The sequence below is a fragment of the Brassica rapa genome, chromosome A05 (assembly GCF_000309985.2).
Source record: "Brassica rapa cultivar Chiifu-401-42 chromosome A05, CAAS_Brap_v3.01, whole genome shotgun sequence".
Taxonomy (NCBI): Eukaryota; Viridiplantae; Streptophyta; class Magnoliopsida; order Brassicales; family Brassicaceae; genus Brassica; species Brassica rapa.
In genome coordinates this window covers 22,223,789-22,242,110 of record NC_024799.2, presented here as the reverse complement: position 1 = coordinate 22,242,110, position 18,322 = coordinate 22,223,789, and the positions used below count along the sequence as shown (strand labels likewise).

The window sequence follows — 18,322 nt, the reverse complement described above, 5'->3', positions numbered from 1 at the left end:
AACACCAAATCCACACAACTAGACAAAATTATACAATCAAAGTCTTTATCTAACTTGATATAATCCTCTATATATGTCATGGTTGATTCGTGATCAATGAAACTTGCTTAACATTTACAACTAGATTTGGTGTTTGTTTTACAATATATATCCCCATATATTAAAAGATTTAATAGAATCATTACAATATTTGAGATAGATGACATGTGTCATCACCAGTCTTAGAATCCTTAGGAAACAAGTTGGTTCATCTAAATATATAATAAGTTTTATATTAAACTAATCATAAATTTTTTTTTTTCATTCTTTCCTTAAATAAAAATTACGGAATTACCTATGATTATATTATAAATAAAAATTAATGATTTTGAATAATAAAAATTTGGTAAAAATTAGTGTATCATCTATCATATTATTTAATTTTAAATTAATAAAATAACTACATAACCATATAATAAAATTTTAGATTTTTCTACGTATGTTATTTTTTTTTTTGAACGACTATAAATTACTAAAATTGTTAAAAGTTTTACTTTCAAATTTTTTTGATCCATGGTATAAGTTTTTTTGTTATGATAAGATACAAATGATTACAAAATCATATAAGTAAGAAATTTTATTTAATAAAATACACTGTAAAAGATATATATACAAAGTTATAATCCTAACTAAGCGTGATGTTGTTTGATCACAGTTTAACCATGGATTGGTTGAGGAGTTTTTTTTTTTTTCAGTTGCCATAGAGGAGAATGTTACTATACTCGCACATCTATAATGTGATTCTTTTTTGATGACAAAATATTTTAGTAAACCGAACCAATATATAAGCAAAATAGTTATTGTAGTCGATAATATATGAGGTGATTTAGCTATGATGCCAAAATGTTATTTAGAAATACCTATCACATAATTTTTTAGGGAAAATCCAAATTTTAAATATGAAACTTGAAAAGAAATTACGACTTCTATTTTAATAAAATAGATTAGATATCTTTTATCTTTACCTATAATTTCTACATCACAACATATATAATCAACATAGCGTAACAAAACTTTACATGAAAAAAAAATGAAAAAGTAAATATAAGAAACAAAGATATTAGGAATAAGTATTCCACATGGGAATTTTAAAATACATTAAATAATATATAAATGGTTAAGGTCAATCTACTAATTGTCAATTTATCTTAAGTTGGAAGCCCATAAAATTTATCATGATATCAGAACGGACCCAATATCCTGATCCATTAATCCGACCCGGAAAGTGGCCCGATCATCCCACGAATTGATGGTCCAATGAAAGGCTCAATTTCTTCGAGATAGCTAGAAAAGAGCATTATCTCGGAGGGGTATGATGGATTCCGTGAGACTAATGGTTATCATAGCCCATATCCTAAATACCCTAAATCCTTAATTAGTATAATCCTACCTGACCGGGTATTAATGTCGTAATTGACTCGCTCGACCGTGTATAAATGTTTTAAAGTTCCGAGCATAACATTAAATAATATATAGAAAGTTAAGGTCAATCTAATAATTGCCAATTAGTTTTAAGTTGGAAGTCCAAAAAACTTATCAAAAGAAAAACATATGTTATTACACCAGATAGTAAATGGAGTTTTGATAGGTATATTTTTTATTGCCACCTTGTAGGTGAATGAAAGATACAAAAGAATCAAGAACTTAAAACGCTCGAAAAAACTGAATCAACGGTACACATTCTTCCGTACATCAAATTGCGTTGAGGAACATAAGCAGGCACATTTTGCTGTCCTTTAAGATTAGCTTCACAAGAAGATATACTATCAAAGGATTTAGAAGCAGCTTGAGATGCTAGCTTGTACGATTTAGAGGTCGCAAACGTTTGAGCTCCCTCGATGGCTTTAATGGCTGACTCATAACCTGTCACACAAGTCGTATATGGGGCCTTGAGCCTCGGATCATTTGTGGTTCTCATTAAGCCTTTCATCATGGCAAGATTCTTATAGGCAAACAACTGCGTCTTTTGGAGGACCAAGTCGACAAGACCACTTATGTCGAGGTTGAAAGTTTCTGGATCAGGGGCTAGCCAACCGGCGCAGAAATGGTCGTAGATTGGCGGTTTTGCGCAGAGTTGGGCAAGCACTCCTATTGTGACTTTGTCCCTCGGAGAAAAAGATGACGACGAAGGGGTAAATGATAGAAGAAGAAGGGCAAGAACTGAAATTAGGTCTCTTGTGACGCAAGAGAAAGCCATTGCCTTGAATGTGGTAAAAAGAGGTATGTGATTTATTTAGATCTTGGGGGTGGTTGTTTATCAGTAAACAGATTATATATAAGAGATAATCTCTCTCTATTTAGGAATGTGCAGATTAGTAAGAAAATAATCACATGAAGCTAAATTCATTGACTTGACTATATATGTAACACACTTTATATTTAGTACATCTATTAAAAAAATATTCCAAATTCATAACGGAATTAGTAAAAACGTATCTTAATAAATATATTGTTTACTAATTAATTCACCATAAAGTTCTAGGGAAATTGCCACAATACCACGTTCATAATATCACTTTTCTTGTTTACACTAACCATTTTTATTCTCAGTTTTAATGAAGGGTAAAATACATCTATACCTTTAGGATTAACTAATTTAGACTTAAAGTTTAGAGTTGAGAAATGTAGTAAAGTTTTTGGAATATAAAAGTTAGGATTCTAATAAATAAATAAATAAATAAATAAATAAATAAATATATATATATATATATATATATATATTTTTAAATTTTTTTTAAAACAGTTTCAAACATAATTTTGATTTTCAAAAAGAAATTTTGGAAAAAAATGGTTCGAAAAAAATTCAAAAACAAATTCAAAAAACATTTTACAAAATATTCGAATTTGAAAAAGTATAATTCGAAAACATAAAATATTATTTTCATTATTATTTTTTTATTTATTTAAAAATTATTTATTATATATATAGAGACAAATGTATAAGACTATTTTGTTACTTAATGAAGAAAATATTTTTGAAAATGTCACTTTAGTGGTGGTAAAAATGAATAATAGTACAATGAAAGTGGTAAACACTAAATTTCTTTAAATTTTTATTAGCTGAAGGATATCTTTGTGTTTTTTTTTTAACATGACTGTATCAGTATATTACCATTTAAAATGTATTTTTGTTGTTATTTTGATTAAAGTTACAAATCAATTTGATATAAAGTAACACCTTTTTGGCAGGTACAATCTTGGTGAAGTAAATGAAATATTGACCCGATTATGTTTCTTTTATTGGCCACCCAAACTCGATGAATCACATTTGGTCATCTGAAATTATCACTGTAGTCAGATGTTTATTAGAGTAGGGGTTTTTTTTGTAGTACAATTATAAGAGTAGGTATCCCCTATATATTAAAAGAGAAACATTACAACATATTTTTGTAGCCACATGTCATCACCACAATAAATTTAAAATCCTTAGAAAAATATGTTGGTCCATATAAATATATAATAAGTTTTTTATTAAACTAACCATAAATTAATCATAAATGTTCTTCATTGTTTCCTCAAATTAAAATCACGGAATTACCTAATGTGGCTAAAGTATATTTGACAATTAATGATTTTGAATAATAGTCTATTTTCTATCATTTTTAAAAATTTTAACTTATTAAAATAAATTAAACAACCACATTAACTATATAATAAAAAATTTAGATTTTTCGTATATGTTATATTTTTGAATTTTTAAAAATGAATATAAATGACTAAAGTTGTTAAAAATCTCACATTAAAATTTTTGTGATCCATGGTTTAAAATTTATGTTATAACAAGATATAAATGATTACGAAATTACATAAGTAGAAAGTTCCATGGAGAATTGCCACTAATATCACTTTCCTACTACCACTTTTCAACTTTACACTAACCACTTTTACCCTCATCTTTAATGAAGGGTAAAAGACATTTATAACCTTATTTATTGAAACATGAACATATTCTCCAACAAGAATAAATATTTAATATGTATATTAATATTATATATGTATATTATTTTTTTTAAAATAAATTATATGCCATATAAAATACGTAAGTATCTTAATTTCGAATTTACTTTGAATTTTTTTGATATACATTTTGAAAAATTATTGACAACTTAATATTTAGATTTTAAGCTTTGCATTGAATGTTTATAAAATTATAAATTACTAAAACTATTAAACATCCCACAAATTTTTTTATTGTTATCATTGATTTAATTTTTTTTGTTATAAAGAAATACAAATGATCAAAAATAATATGAGTATATAATATTTTTTAACAGATGTCAATATTAAAAATGTACTATATATCTATGTTAATATCATTTAAACTTAATTTTGTACCTTATAAAATAGAAAACGTTGTTTGTCAGGATTAATAAAATTTATTTAAGTATTTGTACCAATTTAATTATATACGTAATAGTTACTAAATTTTTAATTATTCAATATATATTTATTATTTCATAATATGTAAAAAATATATAATACTTAAGAATAATTTATATATAATATTCATCCCGTGCAAGGCGCATGTCTTAACCTAGTTTTACTTTGGTTTCGGAACTCGAAGAGATCCAATAAAGTTCATATGAAAGAAACCCCCTAAATATTGCAAAGTGATTTCATGCATTTTACTTTTATGGCTTCTGTACATTCACTTTCACTAAATAAATAGGAGATGATATAGATTATGCATAAATGACATGGACAATTACATTTAATATTAATTTATATTTTTGGCAAACTTTCTAAAATATGATAATAGCTCGTAGGGTATCGAAACACATTACAAATAAAAATATGAGACAAACCAAAGTAACCCAAAGAACAATTTTTTTTTTGAAAACCACCACAAATTTGATCTTTAAATCATATAAATCATTTCAACTGAGAAACACTACCTCATCTCAAAAACCTCTGCCACTCTTCAAGTTGAAAACTATGTCGTTATTAACTGATCTTGATTCAAATTACAAGAAAAAACAGAGTGACATGGTAGTGGCTGAAGGTTATTCAGAGATAAAGATAATACTGAAAATACTTTTATTGATTTTTGCTTAACCCTTACACCATCACATTACATCATATATATATAGAGGCAATAAGGAAGGATCTAGACCGCAGCCAGCTGTGACATCAGTAGCTGGCAATGGTCAATGCAGCGTATTTGTTATGCAGCTGTAAGGGTTGCTTTTCCGTACTCCTTGCGCAGCTCCTTGGTGTTTTGTTCGATCCCAAAACGACCGTTGAAGCTTCGTCCTGTTGTGTCTTCATAATAGGCTTCTTCTGTAGCTGATACACTTGGGCCATCGGTTCCTTTTCTTGGCCCACGCTCATAGTGGCTCTTACTGGATCTAAACCGAACTTGGGACATAGGAGCGCATAAGTGGGTAGTGACAACCTTCCCCAAGCTCCACTCCACTTATTCTTGTAGTGTCCACCTTCTCCAAATATGCAAGCTGCGTTGTTGTATTCTCTATTATACTATGTGTTTTTATTTACTGTCTCTAAGAGTGAAAGTATCATTAGCATATAGGTTTCCATATACGTCAAACATATTCTTACCATATGGGTCTTCTGCTACTTCTTCATTATTTATTAGATTTGTTATTGCTCATAAAGAACAATCGCTCTCTCATCTCTTTCTTTTGGGTTGCTAATTTTCGTTTTAATCGTGGAGTTCATTTTTTTTTTCTTTTCAACACAAATCGTATAGTTCATTGAATGTCATTTCTGTCTCTCTTTTTATTTGATCAAAATGTCATTTTTTCTTTTACTCTGATTTTCAACATCAAATCTCTGATACCTCAGGACACCTCCATTCCCACTTCATAATTTATTGCAAAACTAGAATAGGAAATAGAGTATGAACAAAAAAATAAAAAATTTCTTCATTTATGTATTAATTACTTTTTTGTTTTTCACTACTCTATTTCCTACTCTATTTTACAGTAAATTATAGAGTGAAAATGAAGATGCTCTTATAAAACTCTATTTTTCTTCTAAAATGGAGTAAAAGTAGATATAGAATAAAAACGTTCCAACTCGAGTTGGCTTGAAACATTTCTTACTTCATATCCACTTTTAGTTCATTTTAAAGTAAAAACTGAAATTGGGTTGGAGATACCCTTAAAGTCTATTCTTTTGTATTTTTCTCTTAGTACTATCAAAATGTCATTTCTCTTTTACTCTGATTTTGTTGACGATTTGTAGCTTTTGAGAAAATTATAAATTGTTTGCATTAACTGCTCATGTGGATGATGGTGGTGATTAACAGCATTAGAACCTTCAGTCATAACAAAAAAAAAAAAGAACCTCCATAGTCATAACAGATGTACAGCGAGAAGAGGAATGGTTGAACGGAAGGAAGAGGGAGAATCGGGACTATGATGATAGGTTTAACTGGTATAAACCTGTCGTGTTTTTTTTGTTTGCTTCGGGTCAGATTTTGGCACTTCTAGGAATCTGTATATCAGTATATGTTTGTTGTTAGGTGGAGATATTGAGTACTCGATGTAATTATGAAACATTACACTAATGTCGTTGTTGCGTGGATAGTTACCTCTGGTAGAGAAAGGTCATATGCATTTTCCTTAATTAGTTTGTAATCTCATTGTTGAAGACAACAAAAGTTTCTCAACACGGAACCTTGAAAGACAAAATGTCAAGGTCTGAAGGCCTGAAGCGGCAATGATTCAAAGAACATACCAAGAAGGAGTCACCTTTGCTCTTGTTTGTCTAGTCCTAGAGTTGACCATGTTGTAACTACAAATAGGGATAGGGTCATGCTCTCTGCAATCTCAACAAAACTGGTCTTCTCCGAAAACTTAATAGAAATAATAAGTCAAGTATAACATACAATATGTGTTAAAAGTTATACTAACACATGCTCGCTTTCCTTGATACAAAAGCAAACAAACACCCAAAGATTCAGTTAGCTCTTCCAGCGACCTGTCTATCTCCATAAAATGTTCAGAGAGTTCGTATAGTTTTTTTTTTCTTACTATCACATCCACCGATATGTTTTCCTTTGATGAACACATTTGGAACAGTGCTCTGCCCTGTCCACTCAGATAAGCTGATTGTATCTCACCTCCATCACCTGCCAAAATTGTAAAATTAGCATGGGACGATATAATCCAGGTTTAATGACAGATATTTTAGTTTCTAACTCATCTCATCGAGCTCAAGCACTTTAAAGCGTGACAACAGCTGTTTCACCCTCTGACTATAACCACAGTAAGTTTTGCAGATGGAAAAGACTCAAGCTTTTAATCAACCAAAGACATCAGAGATATACACATAATAAAAAGATAGGAACTTTCAATGAGTAAAAAGACCTGAAGACAGCGACTGGTTACTCGGAGACGATCTCTTTGGTTTTGTTCATCACCACCTCCATCTCTGCTTCGTTCATTCTGTTTTCACTGATTATAGAACCCATCTCTTTCCTTTCCAAAACAGTATATATCTATCTCTTTTTTGAAGGAAACGGATGAGGCGACAATTCAATCCTGCAGATTGAGACAGATCTGATAATTCAATCCTAACAATCTTATCGATTAAAGACAGTTGTAATAGATAAGTCATGATAGATCAGAGATGGCTTTGCCTTTTCATCAAGGAAGAGAAACATGATTCCCATGAATTCATAATTTTTTGTACGACCAAGGCGGGAGAAAGTCGAAAGGTGAGCATCACAGGCAGACATTTTCGATAGATGTTATAAGCTGCGCCTGGTAGAGGAATCGTTGAGTATTTGAGCTGGAATGTTTCTCCGGTTAAGATAAAACTTTATATAAGAGGATTTCGTAGGGGTTAACTTTTTGATGGAAACACAAAAAGAGTCGCCCCGTGTTTCAGAGCTGTGTCTGAAGAGATAGGGACCAAATACGTCATTCTTTTAATATTGGTACGAAGCCCATCATTCTTTTGACCCTACTTTTTAACATTCTTGTTTAAGCCCACCTAGAAAACTTATTAACACTTTTTGATCGTTTCTTGTTTTCACTTTATGATATGAAGCTTATTTCATGTCTCACAAAACTCGTTATTCCCAAGCCCATTTGGCATTAATCGCTTCTGAGTGATCCCAATACACAAATGACAAAATCATGTTGAAACAAAAAAATGTTTAATACTCATGTTTAAATGTGGGACCCACAATGATACACGTGTGGACACGGGAAAGAGCTACCTGTCCTATTATAATTTAGATTTGACTTTCAGTATTGGTGGATATTTAATACTTTTTTTGCAGTTTGATAGTCAATTCATGGATTATATATTGACTAAAAATCTATCAGAATTAAAAAGAAATTAATGTTATATTCTCTGAATTCTTTTAATAATATTTTTTTCTTTTAATGTATACATGTTATTACTGTATATATATAATCAAATAAAGTAAAGAGAATTCACCAAACAAGAAAAATTAAAGCGAATATCTCTCAAAAAAAGATTTTAAAATCATCTCTAAAATGGTTATTACCATGAAAACTTTAATAATGTTTGTTTTCACTACTTTTTTCATTATATCTTATGCTGATTCACTTGATTGTCCATATCCTCCAACTGCGGCTACCATTCCTGCTGATTATCCAGGTAATCATTTATAACTTTATAGGTACGATTTTATCAATTTTGATTAATATTCATATTGGTTCAATGATTTTGTTCATATAAATAGGTTACGGACCTATAGTATGCTTCAGACTCACTAAGCCGTGTTTATCTGGAGGATGGGGAGAGTGCCAAAAGCTTTGTGACGAGCGGGGTAATGTTGTACATCAGTGTAGTCAGGATGAATGTTATTGTGAAAAATTAAGTATGCCTCGAACATAAAATAAACATCAATATCTTTTATGCATTTTTACCAATAGATGATAAGAATAAAATAAATAAATTTAATCAAATTGAAATAAATAAAAGAAAAATAAATTACTTTTTTTTATCAAATTGAAGTTAGTTTGGTTATTCTTCTTCCTTTCCAGAATAATGTATGTTTTAGTGTTTTTACACATACTAAAACATGCTAATAAATGTATTATTTTTTGTGATTGGTTATATCCCTTAATTTCTAGTCAATCAAAATTCAACAAACACAATTAATATCTTTGAAAATACAATTTACAATTATTATATGAATTGAAAATGTGAAATATAAAATTTTTAGATACAATTTTTTTCTAAAACATGGATTATATTGAAACAAATAGTAATATATAACCAAAAGCTATGACTCATGCTATAACCAAAAAACTTAGTTTTAAGTAATAAATGAATTTAATAAATTAAATTTATCACCTATAATGTTCTGTAAACTATATTTGAAAACTCTCTAAAATTATATTTTAAGCATAATATTACTATTATTTAATTTAGGTTATTTTAATCATAATATATGCTAAACCAACTTAAATTATATTTACAATAGGACCATCCTAAACCGGTTAATAAACCAAAAACAATACTAAACCAACATGAACCAATACCTGATTCGGCGAGGAATGAAGTGTTTCGTGATAAACGCTTGAATGATTATTAACTGTAATGGTTTGATCATGAAAGAGTTAGTATGAATATTAACAATAAAATTATAGATTAGATTAATTTAAATTTGTAAGAATACCTTTGAGTCTATGAAAAGCAATTCAATTCCCATTAATAAGTTTGGCTTTTGAAAGTTGCGGGTTTCCCAACAATAAATCCACCTAACAATCTCTATAGTATTATTTGAGAAGTCAGTTTCATATGCGTCGTTCTCACGTTAACTTTCACGATGGTTGATTACACTGATACCCTTAATGAATTAAAATATTACATTTAAAATACAATTATTTATTTAGTTTCCTTTTTCAAAAAAATTTCACACACATATACATATAATAAAAAGGAAATTATTTTTTAAAATTTAAAAAACTGAATTGAATGTAATATTACTACTTTGTGAACTTTTCCTTTTTTATGAAATCATATTATATATACATATATTTTATTTTTTCAATTCGTTTTTTTTACTTTATAAAAAACTTTCCTTTTATATTATATGTATATGTGTTTGAATTTTTTTAAAAAGGAAACTAAATAAATAATAGTATTTTAAATGTAATATTTTAATTCTTTAAGGGTATAAGTGTAATTAACCATCGTGAAAGTTAACGTGAGAACGATGCATATGAAACTGACTTCTCAAATAATATTATAGAGATAAATAATGTTTGGAGGTGGTAGCAAAATTTTAATTCCTATTGTGTATGATCCTGTTGTGGTTTAATGAATATATTGAACCTGATTTTTTTCTCTATCTTTAAGTGACTTGTTGACTTCATTTTGAAACTGTTAAATATTAAAGATGAAGTATCTCACATCGAAAATTTAATGATACATTAACTAATATATAAAAGGTTAAAGTTAATCCACTAACCACAAAGGGGTGTCAAAATGAGCTAACTACCTCAATTCAGCTCAGTTCATAGTAAACTCGAATCTTTCATGAGCTAACTTAGCTAAGCTCATTTATCATATGAGCTTTCATATGTAAACTCGAACTCAGATCATCTAGATCATGAGTTAAATGAGCCAACTCGCGATCAAATATAAAAATAATTTTAAAAATATATTTCAAAAATTAAATATTAAAATTCAAAACATTAATATTAAATACTGAATAAAACCTAATAATAAATTAAATAAAAGTTAAATTAGTGATCCAAAAATCTATTACACTATGAGTCATAAGATGATTCACCCTCAAAGTATTCATCTACTCAAATCATAAAGAATAAGATAAGACAAGCGCCTTGCACAGCGTGAATTTATATGAAAATTATTTAAGAAAAATCTTATGGAAAAATAAAATTTATATTCTTGAACGAATTAATATTTTTAACCCTTAAACAATTTTGTAAATTGTTTTTGTTAATTACATAGCTTGTGTGCTTTGATAGTAAAAAGGGTGTTGGATATTGGGCTTAAACATATGGTTGTTGGATATTGGACTTACACATGTGGTTCAATTGACCAATACGCAGCCCACAAAATAAAAGATGTTTTCTGATTGGTTGATTTTTAAGCTACATGGCATACTTCCCAACTAAATGTATTTGATTTTTAGTATTTGTAGAAATTTAATACTCTTTTTGCCGCTCCATAGTTAATTACTGGATTATATATTGACTAGAATCTAGGAGAATTTAAACAGAAACTTTTCTTTTGTCAACAATTCAAAAGGAAATAATGTTAGATTCTCTACAATCTTTGAACAATAATTTTTTCTATTTTAACGTATACGTGTTATTATTGTATACTAGGGTCGGCCCGCCCTACGGGCGGGAATCTAGATTATTATAATTTTTATGATTTTGTAGTTTGTATTTTAGGTTTACATTCATAAGAAATGTGTATAATGTCTTTTAAAACGTTTTAGGTGAGAAAAAATTACATGTGATAAAATATATTTTGCTTGTTTACAATATTTTCTTTTATATTAAAAGGTTATATACACTGATATGCCGTAACGACCTCAAATGGTCTTCATGTTATTTCTTTTTACAAATATTTGATTCCATATTTGATGTGTTATTTATGGTACGTAATATTTAGGTTCAGAAGAATTGGATTGTGGATAATTTTTTTGTATATGTTATAAGATTATTTATTTTTTATGTTGGAATCATAGTCTTTTGACATGTTATTGGAGTTAAAGTGGTGATTATTTGAACTTGCATTTCTACTCTTATTAAAAATAGAATGTTATACTGAATGAGAAGAAGGTAATAATGCAAAGCTAATCAAAGTAAAATTCCAGTGATAAAAAATAAACAAATTTATTTGTTAAATGTGGTTTGCTGTATATTTTGGGCTCGGAAGAATGGATTTGTGAGTGTTATGATTAACATTTATATGAATAGTTTGGGCTGTAGAGGATTGCATTTGGTTGAGATAGGATATTCATAAATGATATGTTTGTCGTTGGTTATTGTTCAAAAGAACTGATTGCAGCTTCATATGGTTATCATTTGTAACTCGTGACAAAACTAATAGTTCTACAGATAAAAAAAAATACATAGAAATCATCAGTCACATATCAAGAGATTATATATACTTCAATCATCATCTGAGGTCATCTGCCAAGATCACTGAAATAATAGTCATTGTCCCCAAAAGCTTTGAATATCTTTTTCTAAAACAACTTTATGCTCTTTCCCCAAAATAAAATACATTTTTCTTTGCCTTAGCATTATTTTAGAACATAAATCAATCTCTAGTAGAGAAAAACAGAATAAATATATTTTTTTCAGCAAAAATCAACATTCCATGTCAAATAATTATTGGCTAGGTAGATCACCAGAACAGAAATAAAACAACAGAAATAGAAAAAATGTCAAATATAAGCATATGCATATGCGAACGTAGAAACTACATATGGAATTTAGACTCTAAATTGCATGAGCCTATGAGGGAACAAATATACGTTAAGAAAGCATTCAAATTCCTGCATAGAAAAATGCCGCACTTTTAATGTCTAGGAGAAGCTGTGTGGAAAATAAGAAGCTAGCCTTCTCCACAGAGTTGGGATCAACAACGAACTCCTCAATGATACATTGTCGACTTCGTATAAAGATGTTGCTCCTAGCTGCGCAAAATAGGATCCTCTCTAACACCATAGACTTTCGCGTGGCACCAGCCCGATGAGGAATCCAAGCTTTACTTGCTTTGTTGGACCAACAGACTGCTCCTGTTAAAAAAATGGCAGTTTGTAAAGCTATTTGTGGAAAACACAACTTGAAGAAGTAAAACAGTCGCAGATTTCGTACTTCCTGCAGCAAAAAGCCTCGAGTGCGTCTTACTCTTCACCCACTTGTTGTGATTCTATCTCACTCTGTTGAGCGGTAAGACTTCTGGCTGAAGCAAAAAATCACCAGCCTAAAGGACACACAACAGAGACATGAATGCATGAGAAACATACCAAGAATTTAGGATAACAGTCATTAATTGTGTTAACCAAAGATCATCTATAATAGTATATTTTACAGAACCACAAAGCTGTAAAATTAGTTACAAACCAATTCAGGACTCTCTGTGTAATAATAAGGGGAAGCACTACAAAGACTGAGTAAAATGATAACATATTACCTTGTCAAGAATGAGCTTGTACTCCACAAGTTCATTGTAAAAGTGCTGCAACTTGATTTCAGAAAAGGTGAGAGAAATTAAGCATAGGGCTGAAGAAATGGGAAGTAATGACTGTCCCAGAAATTAAAAAAAAAACAGACAGAGCAGTTATTGGGTTTATGCCGGCGTTAGACTCCAACCTAAAGCACTGTGGTGTCGAGTTCAGGTTATGATCTGGTGTTTAATAATCTAATGTAGCATATAAACTGCAGAATGTATTATGGAAGTATACATACCTCCGAAAATAATTGTTGCCAGCTGCTGCCACCTTGTCAAAGTAGAGATAGGTGCGAGAAGTTGCGTTCGGGAATAACCAACATGCATATGAATTGTATATCAGTTACAGAGAGTTGTAGAGATTGTTTGATATGTAATTAAATAAATAAAAACATATAAGCAATTCTCTGAAAAACCAGCAATCAAACAACATAAGTATAACTACCTCCAACAATTTTTGGGCTGACACAATAACCTTTGGGTCTAGGCCCTAGCTCTGTAATTTTCAAGAAATGCAGTAGCCAATTCATTGAACACACGAAGCCAACCCGATACATCCCTGTACATGTATATTGTTTGGACTGATGTTAAAAGTTTTATTCTTTTAATTAATGTAAGAACAGACGCCAATAAAGAAACTTTTGGATATGAGAATGAGGCTGACCTTTGAATTTTTGGTTGCTACGTGTAACGTTGAACCCAGTAACAGAGTACATCGAGCCTTCCTGTTTGAAGGTGTTGAGCCAGTGTGCGTTAACAGAACCTTAAATCATGGTCAAAAACAAAAGGGATTTGAATCTCTGGTTTGAGTTTAAAAAAAGTAGTGAAAGGAGGAAGAAAGAGTTACGGGATTTCTGAAAGTGATGTTTATGGGATGAAAGCTAACCTTTTTATAGCTATAGAGCCACCGCCGCCTTGTGATGAGGGAAGATGAATTGAATGAGGAATCTTGTTTGGATTGGGTCAAAGGAGTTAAGACGGTAGTTAATGACGATGAATCAATGCATTCCATAACGGTTTGTAGGAGATGAATCTAAGACGAAACGGTTTCGATTCATAGATTCATCATGAAGAACCCTCTCGAGGACACCATTGTTGCTTGAGCTAGACAGAGATCGCAGAACGATGAACCCTAGATGTCGGCATCCCCATTCTTGAAGAAGATGAATGCAAGAGGCGTACGTTGTTTTTTTAACAGCCCAAGAAAATAAGAAAGAAGCCCATAAATAAAACCGTAAACCCCACTTTTAAGCAAATTAAACGAAAGCAAGGGAAACTCAATAATTAAGAGACACGTGTTGCTCTCTCATCTCTCTATTTGATGACGTGTCTCTCTCACAGGAGAGAAACATATTTATATATATATAGATATATACAGAAAGTAAAGAATAATTCACCAACAAAAAAAAAACTTAAAGCAAATTTCTCAAAAAAAGTTTTAAAAATCATCTCTAAAATGGTTATCACCATGAAAACTTTAGTCATGTTTGTTTTCACTACTTTTTTCATTATATCTTTTGTTGATTCACTTGATTGTCATCCTCCAACGGCAGTTACCATTCCTGCTAATTCTCCAAGTAATGATTTATAATTTTGTAGGTACGACTGTATCATGTTTGATTAATATTCATATCAGTTCCAATGATTTTTTTCATATAAATAGGTTATGGATTAAGTATGGGTACAATAATATGCTTCAGACTCACAGTGTCATGTTATTCTGGAGGCTTCGTACAGTGCAAAAGGATTTGTGAGGTGCGGAATTATTATTACAAGCAGTGTAGTCAGGATGAATGTTATTGTGAAACAATAAGTAAACGTCGAAGATAAAATTGTTTGATGTTTGTTTGAAATAAACATCAATAGCTTTCATGCATTTTCACCAATAGATGCTAAAAAATAAAATAAATAAAGTTTATCAAATTGAAATAATTTTTTTTGAACAACCTCAAATTGAAATAAATAAAAGAATAAAATAAAATAAAAGGACAAAAAAAGAAAGAAGGTCTATGGATCTTTTTCTCTCATCTTTCTCTTCTCTCTAGACTGTTCGACAAACTTTAAGTATTTGGTGGCCAGCCAGTGGCGGACCCAGCATGCATTTTAATATGTGTCATACTATTATTAGAGTTAAAAATCACTTAAAAAAATATGATTTGTATGGGTTTGTACTCAAGTTAAGGAGTGTCAGCCAACAGTACTTTAACCAAAGTATCTATTTTGTTAAGATTAAAATCTAACTTCTATAATTTAACCTGGTGCAAGTGACACTCCTACTGTACACATAGGTCCGCCGCTGTGGCCAGCCACTTTTTATGTCTGCGCCATTCCTTTCCTTTTGTTTTTTTTGTTTTCTGATCTTTGATCAGATTTTTTCTTCGGCGTTTGTCCGATTGTAAATTTCCGGTTGTGAATTTTTTTTTTTAGTTTTTTTTTTGTTGTTGTTGTTGTCGTGTGTTCTTAATATTTCTGTGAAGCAATACCTTTAAATTCCAGAAATTTTCCGGGTTTTCTTCTTTTATTATCAGTTTGCTTGAGATTTCTATCAACAGAGAGTAATCGATTTCTTCATAATCCGTTATATGGAATGAAGTTTCTTTGAGTGATTGGAAAATCAAGGTTTTTGGGTCAATCAGGTTGACTTGATGCAAGATAATTTCTGTTTAAAGCGTTTCAAAGTATATTTTGATGCATTTTTCGACCCCAACATTTCATGTCGTGCCTTTTTATATACAAACAAATCACCAGTGCAAAATCATATCTAAACTAAGAATTTGTTTAAATTTTCGATCCAAACTTCAATTCGTAGCATAAAAACTTGGATTCACTAACATCACATTAGTCAACTGTTATTAGATAAAACGACATCATTTTGTAATAATTTTCTTAAAAAGTTATGTTTGATAGAAATCAAACCATGGTCCTACAGACATAATACAGTATCACTTACCATTGTTCCAGGACAATTTTATTTTTCCTTATTAGATTTAAAACATCTATATTTTGATTTGTATATTTTAAGAGAAAAACTATTTTTATTTACAAAATTTATTCATTACAAATGATAATTGCATTAATAATTTATGTAGTCAAGATTTTTTACACTTTTACAAATGAAATAAAACTAAAAATAACAATTCATAAATTATTCAATCTAATTTAAAAATGAAATTTCTTAAATAATTATTTAATTTAAATATTTAAATCTAAGAAATGTATATATAATAATGATTATATTTTTTTCTAAAAAATCAAAACTTAACTTTTAAATTTGTATACACTGCTTATTTTAAAATTTAGTTTTGATTTTATATGACAAAATATAATCACTATTATATGTATATTTTTAAAATTGAAATATTTAAAATTAGATAACTATTTGAGAAATGTTATTTTAAAATTAGATTAGATCATTTGTGAAATATAATTTTAGATTTATTACATTTGTAAGAGTGTAAAAAACTTAAAATATATAAATTGTTGATCCAATTATAATTTGTACTAAATAAAATTTTTAAACAAAACTAATTTTTTCCTTAGAATATATAAATCCAAAATATAGATGGTTTAAATCTAGTAAAAAACAATAGAAGTGTCATAGCATAGTGGTAAGTGAGACTATGTTATATCCGCGCGACCATGGTTCGATGCCGATCTAATGTAACTTTTTAAAATTTTCCTACATTACAAAGCAACGTTGTTTTATCTAACATAACGGTTGACTAACGCGGTGTTAGTCAAAGTAGGTTTTCATGCTACATATTGAAGTTTGGGTCGAAAATTTAGATAATTTTTAGTTCATGTATGATTTTGCACTTATGATTTGTTTGGATATAAAACAGCACAACACAGAATATTGGGGTCAAAAAAGCCTTTTTTTTTTATAAAATCTATCGGCTGATCCGATTGGCCTCGGAAGGAACGCCCTTAGTGCTACAGAGTGGACTGACTACCACACTGTCTGATCCAAGTTTAGAATATCTTCCGACTAATGCCAAAAGGTGAACTGATCATCTGTTGCGATCCACCATGTAAACCATTTGGACCGAAGCCCAAACCTACACTGACCAAGTGACGATAATTTAGTTCCCAAGTAGTAACGAACCTAAGATTGATGTGGGTGCACACTAAGCTCCAAGAGATTTCCTTTAAATTACCACCACTTAGTTAATCAACTGGTGAAAGGAATGAGTTCAAAATATCATCTTGTGACCATCACGGAAAGTTTGTAGCAGTATTTCGACGCTGTGCTGCAGTGGAAAGGGAGATTGAAGCCAGTTTAAGTGTGGTAGCGAAATGGATCGGTTTTGGGAAAATAAGTGGCGCCGACATGAAGACTCTTGGCTCTACACGTGTTGTTGGATATTAGGTATCGTTACATTTGTTTTAACTAGTCTAGTCTTAACCCATGGGGTCTTAACACTTGTTCCGTTTGTTGGTATATTAAAATAGTATTATGTTTTATGTGGATCTTAGTCTGTAGTGCCAGAAACAAGTTCAAAAATATATTTTAGATGATATATTTTTAATAATAAAATATATATAACACTCAAAAGTTTTGAATTATTACATAAACGTTTTCTAAATTTTTTTTACCAAAATTTTATAAAATAAATTTTTTAAATCATTAACAAAAAGTATGAATTTGTAATATAAATACAAAGATATAAATTTTTGATTGAAATGTTGGTAGTAGTAAAAAATGTAAATCTTAGCATTTAAATTAACTATAATAAACTATATATTGAAAATGTTATATTTTCTTTATCAAATTCTCATAAATATATAAAATAAATCTAATTCATAGCATATAAAAGAAAAGACCAATGTGATCAAATATTTACCGTTTTTTAGAAGTAGAATCTTTATAGTTTTATTTAAAATATAGCAAAAATGATCACAAACCTAGTTAATTTAAACAGAAGTCCAATTTAAATTCAAATAAAAATAAAAATCTAATTAAGAGAATATTTTAACTACTATGTAAAAGTATTTTTTTGTAATTTGAAGCCCTAAAATTTCTACAAAATTTGGAAACCTTAGAGAAATGCCTTTTTCAAAAGCCTCTAAACACGGCTATGTTAGTCTGTACTGCTACTCCGATACCCATTTAAGT

The 18,322-nt window shown here is 29.7% G+C and overlaps 2 protein-coding genes and 3 long non-coding RNA genes across 17 annotated transcripts; 2 read left to right on the top strand and 3 right to left on the bottom strand.

Annotated features, from left to right (window-relative positions):
* Window positions 1-570: 570 nt before the first annotated feature.
* LOC103869708 (pectinesterase inhibitor 1) lies at window positions 571-3,596 on the bottom strand. Its single transcript, XM_033291648.1, has one exon. It carries the CDS (start codon window positions 2,234-2,236, stop codon window positions 1,676-1,678), a length of 561 nt encoding a protein of 186 aa, XP_033147539.1. The 5' UTR covers window positions 2,237-3,596; the 3' UTR covers window positions 571-1,675.
* Window positions 3,597-5,539: 1,943 nt separating this feature from the next.
* LOC103869707 lies at window positions 5,540-8,008 on the bottom strand. Of its 5 annotated transcripts, none has more exons than XR_004458448.1 (3): window positions 7,374-8,008; window positions 6,596-7,261; window positions 5,540-6,498 (listed from the first exon to the last, which is right to left on the bottom strand). It is a non-coding gene; the product is annotated as an uncharacterized LOC103869707 (long non-coding RNA). The 5 variants fall into 5 exon arrangements; XR_004458446.1 differs by having other exon boundaries at window positions 6,596-7,135; window positions 7,374-7,911; XR_004458445.1 differs by having other exon boundaries at window positions 6,596-6,681; window positions 6,742-7,827.
* A 444-nt stretch (window positions 8,009-8,452) lies between these two features.
* Window positions 8,453-8,980, top strand: LOC103869706. Its single transcript, XR_633282.2, has 2 exons — window positions 8,453-8,637; window positions 8,723-8,980. It is a non-coding gene; the product is annotated as an uncharacterized LOC103869706 (long non-coding RNA).
* A 3,343-nt stretch (window positions 8,981-12,323) lies between these two features.
* Window positions 12,324-14,566, bottom strand: LOC103869704. 9 transcript variants are annotated; one of them, XR_004458486.1, is made up of 7 exons: window positions 14,093-14,389; window positions 13,871-13,969; window positions 13,652-13,765; window positions 13,446-13,477; window positions 13,171-13,281; window positions 12,852-12,960; window positions 12,324-12,772 (listed from the first exon to the last, which is right to left on the bottom strand). XR_004458486.1 is itself a non-coding variant. In XM_033292388.1 (6 exons), the coding sequence occupies exons 2-6, from the start codon at window positions 13,920-13,922 to the stop codon at window positions 12,907-12,909; spliced, it is 342 nt and encodes a 113-aa protein (XP_033148279.1). In that variant the 5' UTR covers window positions 13,923-13,969; window positions 14,093-14,566; the 3' UTR covers window positions 12,324-12,906. The 9 variants fall into 9 exon arrangements, 2 of the variants coding, with proteins under 2 accessions (XP_033148279.1, XP_033148278.1); XR_633280.3 differs by having other exon boundaries at window positions 13,171-13,357; window positions 14,093-14,383; XR_004458490.1 differs by having other exon boundaries at window positions 13,171-13,215; window positions 14,093-14,371.
* Window positions 14,567-14,605: 39 nt separating this feature from the next.
* Window positions 14,606-15,192, top strand: LOC103869703. Its single transcript, XR_633278.2, has 2 exons — window positions 14,606-14,783; window positions 14,870-15,192. It is a non-coding gene; the product is annotated as an uncharacterized LOC103869703 (long non-coding RNA).
* Window positions 15,193-18,322: the final 3,130 nt, after the last annotated feature.